General features: G+C 36.1%; 1 protein-coding gene across 1 annotated transcript; it reads left to right on the top strand.

Annotated features, from left to right (window-relative positions):
- Positions 1-1,523: 1,523 nt before the first annotated feature.
- Positions 1,524-11,115, top strand: LOC116244904 (protein SOSEKI 1). The gene is made up of 6 exons (XM_031616712.2): positions 1,524-1,836; positions 2,046-2,115; positions 2,460-2,575; positions 3,541-4,357; positions 5,663-5,764; positions 10,764-11,115. Exons 1-6 carry the CDS (start codon positions 1,656-1,658, stop codon positions 10,948-10,950), a joined length of 1,473 nt encoding a protein of 490 aa, XP_031472572.1. The 5' UTR covers positions 1,524-1,655; the 3' UTR covers positions 10,951-11,115.
- The last annotated feature ends 2,288 nt before the right edge of the window (positions 11,116-13,403 follow it).

The following is a 13,403-nucleotide window of genomic DNA, read 5'->3' as shown; positions in this document are numbered from 1 at the left end:
CATGCATTGTAAGCCATTTTCATTAATTAGTTGTCTGGCGGGACGCACTTGTCTTTAAGTGGGATGATGATGACCTGCTGGGGTTCTGTTGAGAAGGGGTTAATTTTGTCAAGTTAGTCCCAATGCATGATTACTAACATCTGGTACGTCGCTCTTGTTGTTTCATCATACTGCTAGGGACCAATATCTAATTAATTAATTAATTTGTTCATCATTATTTTCTAGATTAGATGTGTTTCAGTAGCGAGTAAGATACTGTTGTTAAAATTGGCGTCAGATGGCCAACTTGAGTTAACCATGAGGAGGTTGGTGCAGCAGCACAACACATGTGGCCAGTCCTCAATTCAAGTGTTAAGGGCATCAACCCTTTATACTACAAAAAAGAGGGTCACTTTAGGGTAATCATGCATATTGGTGGTGAAATGTTGCTATAGTTTACGATCGATCAGTGAAGCGAAGAAGATAACACAAAGGAAAGCAAGGAGAAGCCATTAAGCAAAGGAAAGCAAGTCTTCCGGTAATTGTAGGTGGTGCACGTAAGGAAAGAGAGAGGATAAGTTGTCATTTATATAAATGCAACTCTTTGTCTCAATTTCCCAAAAAAGGCTTCATATTTGTGAATTTTTCTTGAAACGGCTAAACACTTATTCTGGAATATCTTTTTCTCAATGTTTGTTTAGGGATGCTGCTCATGGTGTAAAACCCCCAAAGCTATACTTTTATGGTTTTGAGCTAGTTGAACTTATGGTACATCTTTCAACTCAAGTATTGTGCTAGTTGTCGTTTACAACTCAAAGGTGTAACACACAAGAGTGTGACAACGACTATAGATTGAAACCTAACATCTTAAACAAAGAGACGTCTAATTAAAATTGCCATTCAAAAGCCTCCAAATCATTTTTGACAAGTTTGAAAATATATTGGTTTAACTTAATAAAACTAAAAGGCTTTGAAAGGAACATAAAAAAAAAAAAAACTAAATTTAAGTGAACGTATTCTTTGCAATCTAGTCAACTAGAAATTAAGGTTAGGGTACTCGAACTGAATTGTTCAGGTATTCTCTCTTATACAATCACAACATGTGAGTGGGTCAGGTTGGCACTCCAATGACTCTCATGGTGTCCTGCTCAACTGGGTTTTAACTAACAAATTTTGGGATGAATAATATAAGGAATTTAGATCTCTTTGTCAGTCTCCCAACAACCATTTTTACAAAAGTGGGCTTTCCTTTTGCTCACCCAAAGGTTAAAAAAAAGTTGTAATGCTACCAGGCAGCAGTCTATAAATAAAAAACTTCGGGTGTCCATTTGAGAATTGCAGTAAAAAGAGAAGCGACCCCAAAAGAAAGGAAATTTTTCCCAGGCAAGAAAGATAAATGATCTAGGCGGAGTGGTTTGTGCTGGAGGAATTCAAGGGGTGCAATCGTTCCCAGCGCGAAAGGAGGAGGCAACATCAGCGTCAGGCGGTGAAACGGTCAACTTTTATCATTAACAGCATAAATTTCTCATATAAGGAGAGAAAGAGAGAGAGAAGAAAAAGGAAACAATGCTTCTCTCTCTAGCTTCTTTCGAGTTATCTTCTTCTTCTACGTTACGTATTTGCAGACTTTGGGAGGTCTAAGAGGTGAGTAGCATAGCCCAAAGGGATTGGTTTTGATGGAGAGACAGCCGTTCGCCATTGATCAGGAGGAGGCAGTAGGTGGTGGTAGATTGAACGGTGATCAGGCGGGGAGGAACATCCATGTCGTTTATTTCTTGAGCAGGAAAGGGAGGGTTGAACATCCTCATCTCATTCGCATCCAACCCCCCATTTCCAGCAATGGAGTTAGGTTGAAAGGTAAGAACGATCCTGTTGCAGCTGGTTGACAAAATTTGATGTGGGCATGATCTCATGTCTGGTTTCTTCACAAGATGGTAGAATCACGAGACAGAACAGAGTTTCTGAGCCTCATTTCTAGCTGAATAATCTGTTCATGAATCGAGATGGTAGAACTATGAGGTTCGATCTTGTGATGTTTGGCCATTTTGCTGTTGGCGTTTCTGCAGATGTCAAGAAATGGCTCTCGGACGTGAGGGGGAAGGACATGCCCAACTCTTTCTCCTGGTCTAATAAAAGGTGATGATCCTGGTCATGGAGCACTCGTAAGAGATGAAACCTTGTATGGTTTTTTCATGAAAGTTTGAGATAAATTTTTTATATTTCTTAACTTTATGGAAAAATTCTCATGTTGAAGATTTCCCCATCTCCTCAAATGAAGAACGCATTAATGTTACTCATTCTTGAGCACAATATGGAAAATTTTCTTGTGTTTGGAAATGTTGAAAACATTAATTATCTTATTCTCTCCTTTCATTCGTACAATCTTCTCACTGGCGAACATTCTTTGCTGATCATCCGTGGTGGATTAATTTCTCTGCTGGTTCTCATTCGAAACATTTGCTGCCCTCAAATCCATGTAGGAGGTACAAGACAGGTTATATCTGGCAAGACTTGCACGACGATGACCTGATCGCCGCCCTATCTGATAACGAGTACGTACTCAAGGGATCGGAGATTCCTGCAGCCTCATCACCTGGTAAGAGTTCACTACATTTTTGGGCCAAAGTCCCACAGATGATATCATGCTTCCCTACAGTCTATATCCTCTACAACACTATATTTTGTTTTGCTTTGTTTAATGTTCTTCTCTTTTGGAAGAAAATGAACCCTCCAAAGATGAAATAGCCATGTGGGTACCCTCCAAAAAGGCAAAATATCTGGCAATTGATCAGGATCACCATGTCAATGGGGGTTATAGCAGTCTCGAACAGAGTAGCTAATTGAGTACTCTCTCCTTATCAAGAATACAACATTTGAGTGGGTGTCACAGTACAAAGTGGGTGCCTTTATAGGGTGATAAAGAGGGCACTCTAACCACCGGCCACTATATGCCTTACAAGGAAAACTTGATTGTATATGAAAAAGCTAAGAGCACGTGCATAATCAGGTGTTGCAAACTGATTGGCCTTCAAATCAAGGCTCACAATTCTATCAACCACACAGGCACGCAAGTGCCTGCCCACACAGACATGCCCTCAAAGAGGAACTGCTAAATCAGTTGCTGTTTTGATTAAAGATCCTGATAATATTAAAATGAACTCTTTGACGAAAGAGCAAAAATATTAGTGCAGATCCTTCCTTGGCTTGATATTAATCAGACCACATGAATGGAATCATCATATTCATGGTTCCTTTTGGCTGAGATCAATTATTGAACAAAAGAAATTCGAGATGTATGTGCAATTTCTTCCCAATGTGAAAAGGAAAGGACAATTTTCTTTTGGTTTCAGAAATGATTTAAGGTCTAGTACAATATGAATATTATTATTTACCATGTCCAATTCATGTGCAGATTCTGATTTGCTTCAGAAAATGCAGAAATATGAGCTCTCAATGTGCAAGAACTCAAAAGAGAGAGAGAGAGAGAGAGAGAGAGAGAGAGAGAGAGAGAGAGAGAGATTGCCCCTATAAACATGATAGCTTCTGAACCGGTTGTTGCAGAGAACACCATGATCACACCTAAGGTCTGCCCATCTGATAATGGGCACAGTACTACTCATGAACATCCGAGTATGGAGGTGGGACCGAGCGGGAGCAGAAGATCATCCCAGGTCGCCGGATCAGATGTATCGGCAGACGAAATGAGGTGCGAATCATTAGCAAGCAAGAGGCACCAAGACGGCCACGGACACCTGAGCGCCGTCAATTCCATGAACAGCGACAACGTGAACCCATTTGGCATTGCGTCGATGGGGAGACAGTCTAGAGCAGCATCTGCTAGGACCATCGATTCGTTATCAGACTCATCAACCATTCAAAACGATGATGACGAAGACAATCATGATTCAATGGTGGTAATGCAGACAAGCACGCGCCGCTCAAAGGCTCGATCGACGGATCAGTCGAGGCAAGAGAATCATGAAGAGATCCTCATGGAAGAAGGCGGTGCAGATGGGGAACGGCAGAAAATAACAGATCAGAAGGAAGAAGGAAGAGGGCATGGATCGGCCGAGGGGAGGGGGAGGAGGACGAAGAGCGGCAGCTCGCGCCGTAGGAGGAATGGTTGCTCGTCCGGTGGCGCCGCCTCTGGTGCAGCATATTCTCGGTTCCTGAAGAACTTGCTCACCTGTCGCGCTGTGGAGACGAAGGACTCCACGGTGACGCATGCTCATGGCGGCAGCAAGATTTCCTCTGCGTGCAGAGAAGAGAAAGACGTGGCCGTCAATGAGAACAACGTCGCCAGAATGGAGGTCTCTAGCGCCAAACGCGGCACGTCTGGTAGCTCAACTTGGAACCAAAATGCCGGCGGCAATACCTGGTAATCTCTCTCTTCTCCCCCTTTTTTTTATATTTTGTAATATTCATACGCTTGGCGGTTTCATCCTTGTACTAATGTTTACTCGGTCTATACATTGATATTTTGCATAAATTTAAATACTTACTCACATTGTTTTATAATCCTCTCTCTCACTCTCTCTCTCTCTCTCTCTCTCTCTCTCTCTATATATATATATATATATATCACCCAATCATCTAACCAGACCATGTGATTCATCATGATAAAATGGTTAAAAAAAAATGAAAAAAAAAGTGATGACATTAGAAATACAATCCTGATTAGATGGTTGAGTAATTCTGAATAATTAGAGTCACAATTCACTAGTTTACACACATATATATATTGCGCATGAAAAAAATCTGATTGATCAATACATGCCAACTTAACAAAAGGTTATTCGTAATAGATAACCAGTTGAAAAGCATTTTTATGTTTATAATTTCAATAGTTTCAGTTTTAATTGATAGCCTTGGATTTGAGAACTTCAATAGTGGGTTTAACAGCAAAACTTCTTTTTTAATCTTAAATCCCACATTTTTTCAATGCAAAGAAGAACATACGGATCTTTTAAGTATCAATTTTAGGTTGAAGTAATATCCCTAGTTTAATGAACCAAAGATTTTACATTGGATCTTTTGTCATATCAGATCCAAATCAAATGAATGGATTTGAAATCCCAAGTAATCAAACACCTAAGTTCTCCAAGTTATACAATTTCTTTTTTATATACAGGAAACTGAGTGAATTGCTAAACTCAAAAGCTGATGGACTTAATGTATGTTTTACATCAAATCACACTTTAAGATCAGGTTGCTTTAACAATGCTTGAATAAAGTGTATTAAAAGTGTTATAAACAAAATGTGAACCTTTTAATATGTTTATAAACACTAATTTAATGTAAATGGTGCTTTAATTCAGATAATTTTTGTCAAAAAAAAGTCAAACTTATCCACAATTTTGATGTTATAAGAGTCATTTATTTTTTGTTATTAAAAAACATTATTGATGTAAGAAATTGACTAAGTTAATATATGTTTATCACATAATTACTTTTAAAATTATATCTATAACCTTACAGATTGCAAACACAATATTTTAATAATTAATTTTAATAGGTCTAGTTTTTGTCATTTACCTAGTATGGTTTTTTTTTACCAACTTTCTCTCTTTCTCTCTCTCTCTCTCTCTCTCTCTCTCTCTCTCTATATATATATATATATATATATATATATATATATATATATATATTAAAAAGTTATTGACACCGTTTGCTGCTTTGACAGGAAAAGCGACGAGAGCGCCCGAAAAAAGAGAACGGGGGCCGGCAAGAATCAGAAGTCTTCCTTCTCAGAAGATTACCGACCTCGCCCCGAACCAACGTGCTCGTAAGATACTTCTCAGTTTCCCTTCTGCATTTCATCCTGTATGGTCTCTCTATCGTGAAGCACAAACCTTGCCTTGTCATTTTGAAAAAATTCCCAGGCATAAATTGCGAAGCTGGTTAAATATTTAAGCCCAAACATATTCGGGTGCCGAACGCCCTTGAAAAGAATGAAAAAGAACCAACTTATGAAGATAAAATAGAAGATTAAACAAAGTGGCGAGCTCACCCAATATGTGTTCGGTCGAGGGGCTTAGAGCCCCACCCCCCACCACCTTTCATCTCAAAATTAATATATATATATATATATATATTTAAAAAATTCATTTATCTTGTATAAAAATTTAAAAAAATTATATTTTGGCTCTTGTTAAAATTTTGAAATTATAATTTGATCTCTTCATAAAAAAATTGGCTCTGCCCCTGGAGGGTGAGTGCACCACACAGCTGATATATACGTTAAAAAAAAAAAGGGAAGAAGTTTGGTATTTTAGAGATTTTTCAAAAAATATATATATTCTTTAGACTTTTCACTTTTTCCCCTTTCTTTTAACCCTTTGTATTTTTAAGGTATACTGACCAATTTCTTTTTACTCCGAACGGTGCATATAAGCACTTGGAATTGCAGAGTCAATCCGTCCTGTCGAGCCCCTCTGTGTAATGTGGGTGCTTTGTCAACTTGATGTCGGATCGAGTCCATGAATTTAGTTTGCTTGCCATAAAGTGGGCTCAGCTAAAACTGAGAACACTTACCATGTGAGCTCAATATGTAGTTCGATTAAACTTTAAATATTGTACGAGCTTAGAGTTGAGCTGTGTTCTGGCTTGACCCATTTAAATTGAGTAAGCGAACTTACGGTCAGGTAAGTAAGCTCCTTTAAGCTGATCCCACTTGTTTTAATTACTTCATATAATTAAAGTATTGAAAGAAGAAATAAATAAAAGTAAACACATAGTTGCTAGGTTAAGTGACTAATTAAAAGGTAAAAAGGATGGTTTTGGATAACAGCCTTTGCTGTGGGAAACAGAGTATATAACCTGATGGACCACTGTTGCCTACAAACCAGGTCTCCGGCAGGTATCTCTTTTCTTGCCTAACTCATGTTTATTTCGGGCCTTAAAATTGGGCAGTGGGCAGACCGAAGTCAGCCTAATAACTTGTTTTATACTTTGTTTAAACATATATATGTTTATATATAATTGGTATATTTATATATATACATATATATTAAATTATATTAAAAATATATTTCTTATTTTAATCAGACAAAAATAGTTTAGTTGTAGGCAGTGGGGTTGTACCCCAATCGGCATCTGACTTCTTATTTGACTGGGCTGTGCTAAAAGCCAAGTCCTAGAAATATCTGGAGCAAAAAAAATTGCTTACGAACCTAATATTTGCCCATAATTTTAAAACAGAGACATATTTTTATAAATGTTATAAAAATACTACAATTTACATGAGAACTGTCAAATAAAGGGGATGACATGAATTTTTTGCTTAGCATTGAAAGCTAAATGTAAAAACATTAGCATTTGGACAAAGAATAGTAAATTTCTAGGCATAGAGAGTTGACGGTCCTAACATTTGAATAGGAGGCTGATCGCTATCAGACCCAATCGTTTTATAATTTAAAGTTGACATTAGAAAAGAAAAATGAAAAAGTATTGATCGACGATGACGCAAGATATTTATGATCTACCAACTAAACAATTGATTGACGAGCTAATATTCTAGTAAAATATTTAAAAACTTTTTTCATGACGCCATTGGCAAGGATTAATTTGAATATAGTGAACGTTGACTTTATATATTAATTTATGTCCCCTTCTAGACTTTCAAAGAATTAAGCGCGTTGAATGAAACTATTTAAGGAATTATTGACAACTCATGGAATAAGCACAACCATTAAATTATGTCCGTCAACAATTTACGAAGGGTTTGGTGGTTTTCAACCTTTTTCCCCCTTAAAAAATAACGTTAGTTACATGGATGTTGGATGTGTCCAAAAATATACTAAACGGATTCTTTCCACTCTCTATATAAGAACAATTTGAACTATTTGATAGCAAACATACTTTAGTTTAAGTTGTTTTTATGAAATATGGGGATATCTCCATATTCAAAATCGAGATGCTAATGAGCCATTCAATTTTGCATATTATAAAATATATACTTTATTTTTAAAAAATGATTAACTTAATATATGTTTCCCATCAACTTTTTCTTAAGATCATATCTAGAAGATTAGATATTAAAAACTATACTATATTATGTATATATAATCAACCGGCTGATAAAGTTGCTGATATTGTGAGATGATTAAAAAAATTTGAAACCATCATTAAATAGCAATGGTTCATTGGTTAGGGATAGCTTATAATAATTTTGAACAGTTCCTGATAGATAAGCAATTGACTAAAATTTTTAGCCATCCAAACAATATCCGGCAGAAGATATATTCATTAGTATTACTATTTGTATTTTGCAGCTAAGCGAGAAACATCTGTTTGAGCCTCTAAGATGTGATTGCATTGTTGGCAATTTGTCTCCAGTCACCAATGAATTGATAGATTCAGCTGTTCAAATGCCAAGTCTACTAAACCAAATCAGTACATTGCAATAGTAGAAACCAGATTTGGTCTAAAACAAATATGATAACTATGTAGTCTGTTACTTCATTTGATCAACCTTCATTGACATTTGGAAAAGAGTTATCTGTAAAGTTACTTTATATCAAAGTAATGAACTTTAGCCCTAAGCGGAATGGGCGGGCTAGTTATGTGACTTGTCTCAGGTTCAACCCACAGGGGCCTGTGCTCCTGTACCAAGGGTCTCTATGTGGAGATCTCACTGCTCAGTACCGATGCAACTCTAACTCTAAACCCTACGGACAAGGGGAAGAGGGGTTTCGGCTCTCACTCGGGTGATGGGATAACCCTCATGCTCACCCAAAACTAATAAACTTTCTAATTTAGGCCTGAGCAATGGGTCGGGCCACAGCTTATAACTGTGGCTTGAGCCTGGGCCCATTAACATTAAAAAAATATATTTTTAAATATGAAACAATATACAAATTTGATAAATCATAATAATATATATAATTATACGTAAAAATGAATTAGAGTTGGAATAATATATCTAAAGTTGAGTTTGACCCACCGGGCCTGCCCGACAAGTTATCAAGCCGGCCCAAGTACAGCCCGATACCCAATTTTTGGGCCTGGGTCTGGGCCTGGGCCCGGGCCTGAGTCAGGCTGGGTAGAGGGTTTCCTTTGGTTACTCAGCCCAGTGCCCGGGCCCACTTTCCATCCACCTTTCTGAAAAAGTAATTTTGTAAGTAGGACTTTATTAACAACCAATAATTAAATTGATTGAACGATTCATATTCAGTACATATTGTCTATGTTGAAATGGTATGTAGCCTTTTTGTTTGGGCATTTTGATCTTTCGTATCAGAATATTGCTTTTTTTAAATACAACATTAAGCATATAAATTATTTCTTAGTACTTTTCTAGAAGAAACATAATTTTGGCACGGACCTAATTAATTTGATGAAAGAATTTTAGATCTTCACCATTAACATTTAGTGCGGTTTTTCACTGAAAGAATTTAATCGCATCCATTGGTTTCAACAGAGAACATTTGGTAGCTATTTTTTTGTTGGGACCATACACAGGCAGATAGACGAAAATAAATATGAGGATTATACATATCAATTGGTCGTCTAATCAATTTTGTATATTATATTCGAGGTGCCAAATATAAATTATTTATTCAAAACTCAAAGTATTAGTTACTTTGGCACTTTAAGAAAAAAAAAGTTGTTCGTGACTCAGTTAACTATGAAATCAGGTTAATTGGATGATTCATAATTGTTCGCACCGTACTACTCTTATTATTGCTTAATACATATTCTCAATGTGTTCCCTCGAGTTTTGCGTGCGGCCTGATCTGAATGATTTGATATATTCAAGTATCTGATGGTATAAACAAATAACATATTTCTCTTGTTAAGAATCCTGAATTGAATTATGTTTCCTTTGAAAGAAAATCGTGAATGTTCATCATTCATCAAATTTTGATGTTATATCATCAAAGTCTCTTATGCATTAAAAAATATATATAGATCGCATCTACCAAATTATGGCTACTCTTCTATATGTATATATACATAGACACACACACACACACACAACTGAGGGCTGTTCGATCTATCATTAAGAGCAATTGAGAGAAAAACAAGAAGACAAAGGTGACAACAATTTTGCAATTATTATTGGTTCACACTTATTTCTCCTTGTTTTTCCTTCAACTGCCCATCACAATAGGTGATGCAGTTTTTCATGAGTGAATATTCAATTTTTCATGAGTGAATTGGGTTACCCTAGATAGCTAGAAAGATTGGTGGAAATTAAGTTGCATATAAAACTTGATATGAATCATTTGTACTATTGATTCCAGCAAGATAGTTGGAGATTAAGTTGCAAATATGAAAAACTACTTTTCAACAGTCAGAAATATTTTTCAAAAGAGGATAGAGAGATAAAGAAGGAAAAAAAAACAAATGAGTTTCCTTATGAGAAACCCTTTGACTCCTTTGAGTAAGATTTCACTCTTATACGAGACCTGATCCTAATCATGTGGCCCATTGATTCCAAATATCATATAGTAGAAATTAACTTGCAAATATAGAAGTCAAGCAATTTTCCTTAGAGTCTGAAATATTTTTCAAATGAGTACAGAGAGAAAGATAAGAATGGAAACAAATGAGTTTCCCAAAAAGAGACCCTTTGTCTCCTTTGAGGGGGATTTCATGGTTGAAAAAATAGTTTGGTTTATATATATATATATATATATATATATATATATATATATATAAACACATACAAGGGAACCGACTGCTTTTTGGTTGATATTTAAAGTTTTATTTAATTTCTTTCTTCTCCCTTCAAATAATATGATTAGAGTGATGATAAATAGTTACTTAAATTTTTTCAGGCAGTGTGGGAAGAAGTTCAAACCGGAGAAGCTGGGATCCCACATGAGGTCCTGTAAAGGTCTGAAGCAAAACATGTCACAAACTGCTGGCCACAAGCAAGAGACGACGAGCGTTGCAACAAGTGGAGAAGTTCAGAGTGCCGGCAGTTTTGGTCATCTAGCAAATCTCGTGGCCATTGTCAGTTAGTCCCATCCTTTTTTTTTTCTTTTCTCTGTATAAGTGATGAAACCCAAAAAGATGCATATTTAACACTCAAAACCAAGATGCCTTCAGCAAAATGGGATGGAAAGATCTAGATCTCTTTATAAGATGTTGATTTAATGAATCATATGGATTTACTTGTGGAAGCAATGATTAGGTTTGAGGAACTTACTGGTAAATAAGTTAGGCATCCCTCTCCATAACAATTATCCATCAAAGGCTAAAAGTGTTTGACTGCATCAGACATCTATACTGCAATGAAAGAATGGTTGAAAGAAGAGTTAGTGGCAGCTGTTAGAAGTTTAGGGCATGTTCAGATGCATACAAAAATGGTGTTTTGTATGCAAAAATAATGTCCTTTTGCCTCCCAAACCCTATTTTTGGCATGTTTGAGTGGACTAAAAATGGTGTCTTTAAAAAACCACTGTTTTTCACCATCTTTACATGATTAAAGAAAACCTCCCCGCTTCTCCCCGCTTCTCCCCTCGCCCTCTCCTTCCCCCCTCTCCCCCATCCAAAGGTTATTCACTCTAGACTTGGGTGTTCATGCCCACCTAAACATACAAACTATGTTTTCAAGAACACATTAACAAATCTTTTTATAAAACCATGTTTTAGTAAAAATCATTTTTTTAACGTGTTATCTAAATGCTAACTTAATAAAGGGCATAAACCCAATGAAGAATATACTGGTTATAAAATAATTGTTAGCTTTTTCTTTTCACTGCATTCTAGAGTCCATATTGAGGATAGACTAGTGCAACAAATGTCCCTTTTATATTTGGTGAGCATGTGAGAAGACCCACTGGTTCTCGAGGGCCAAATCTCTCCCCTTCCCCTTACCTAAGGTCTACAGCTGCTTCAGTTTTAAGAATGCAAGCCTAATCTACTTCGCTTGGCTAGCACAATGGTCCTACCCCACATATATACAAATATTGTACTTGTAGGAAGTCAAACTGACAATAGGGGCGCTGCACTCATAGAATATCAAATTGACAATATGCGACTTCACCATTGCCAGTCCATCCTTGTAATGTTGCTCCCTTCTAGCTAGCCAAATCCTTTTGTGTTGAGGCTATCTAGGCACTTAGTTAGAGTCATGGCTTGTACTGGAAATCTTTGGTCAAGTTTACTAAATTTGCACTCCTAACTATTTTATATGCCGCTCCAGTACCTATCAAGAAAAAGCAATCCATTCAATCAATTGGTGCATTCATGATGTATGTGGATGAATGGAGTATGCAAAGAAATTTAACATTCGGCAAGACTTATTCAGTAACATGAAATCCATGCTACCGAGTGCATTACCAAACATATAGAAAGACACTTAGTGTTATAGATATGTAGCAACATTACTAAAAATGAAATCAATTACCTATTCCTAGTGACAGCAAAATGCATTACAGAAAGACACTTGGTGTTATAGAAAAACAAGGCTGGTACGCAGTCTTTTAAGTAACATAGTGAAAAAGTGTCACAAACCACTATCCCCACTAAATGTTTTCTAAAAAAAAATTGATTCTCATAGTTGTCCATTGTATGATTTCATTCTTATTTAAAACATGCAAAACAACCCATATTATGCAAAGACATGACAAAGTGTAGTAGTTACTTTACTATCTAATAGCACCACACATATTTGGTGGACATATTTCATTCTTGTTTGAAGCATGCAAAACAATCTATATTGCAGCCCACATATCTTTGTGAACAATTGCTGCTACATTCACAAACACCTACAACTTTTAGACAAAAGAGGAGAGCAAAAAAATCAGGGAGAATGAGACATGACTATACATGTAGAAAAAAATGCTAACAAAGATGTCCTTACTACATTTCATATTATTATTACGCAAGATCCTTCTAGTAACCTACCCAGCACCTATAGGAAAGATGAATTCTACGGAACAAGTACAAATGCAACATCATTGTTGCTGAACTATTGCAAAATAATATTGTAACAAAAATGATACCAATGGTAACAAATAAATGATAAACAAGAAAAAAAAAACAAATGTAGCTTTATGATCATGGAACTTAAGATAACATTTATGAAGGAAAGTTATCTAAAACTTTTTATCATCTAGTCTCACAAGTTTCACAATATGAGAAAAAGTTAATGGTACTAGGTAACTCTATTATCTCATATCTTAACAGACAGTTGAACAATGTTTTCAAATTCTTGAATGAAACTTTCTCATTGCCAATCCTCTAAAAAAACCAAGCATAAGTGCACAATTGAGGATTTAGATATGCTACATTTATTGTAAGTAGCACATTAGTTATGATACTTGGTTCATATTTCAAATTGCACGACACTGAAGAAGGCCACATGTATACAACCATAAAAAGTGATAAACATAATGGAAGAATGACAAAAACAAAAAATTACATTAAATTGGGCATCCAAATTGGCTTACTCTTCAATAATTTCAGTA

Source organism: Nymphaea colorata, chromosome 1, assembly GCF_008831285.2.
Source record: "Nymphaea colorata isolate Beijing-Zhang1983 chromosome 1, ASM883128v2, whole genome shotgun sequence".
Taxonomy (NCBI): Eukaryota; Viridiplantae; Streptophyta; class Magnoliopsida; order Nymphaeales; family Nymphaeaceae; genus Nymphaea; species Nymphaea colorata.
Note: the sequence above shows the minus strand (reverse complement) of the source record. Positions and strands in the feature narration are given on the sequence as shown.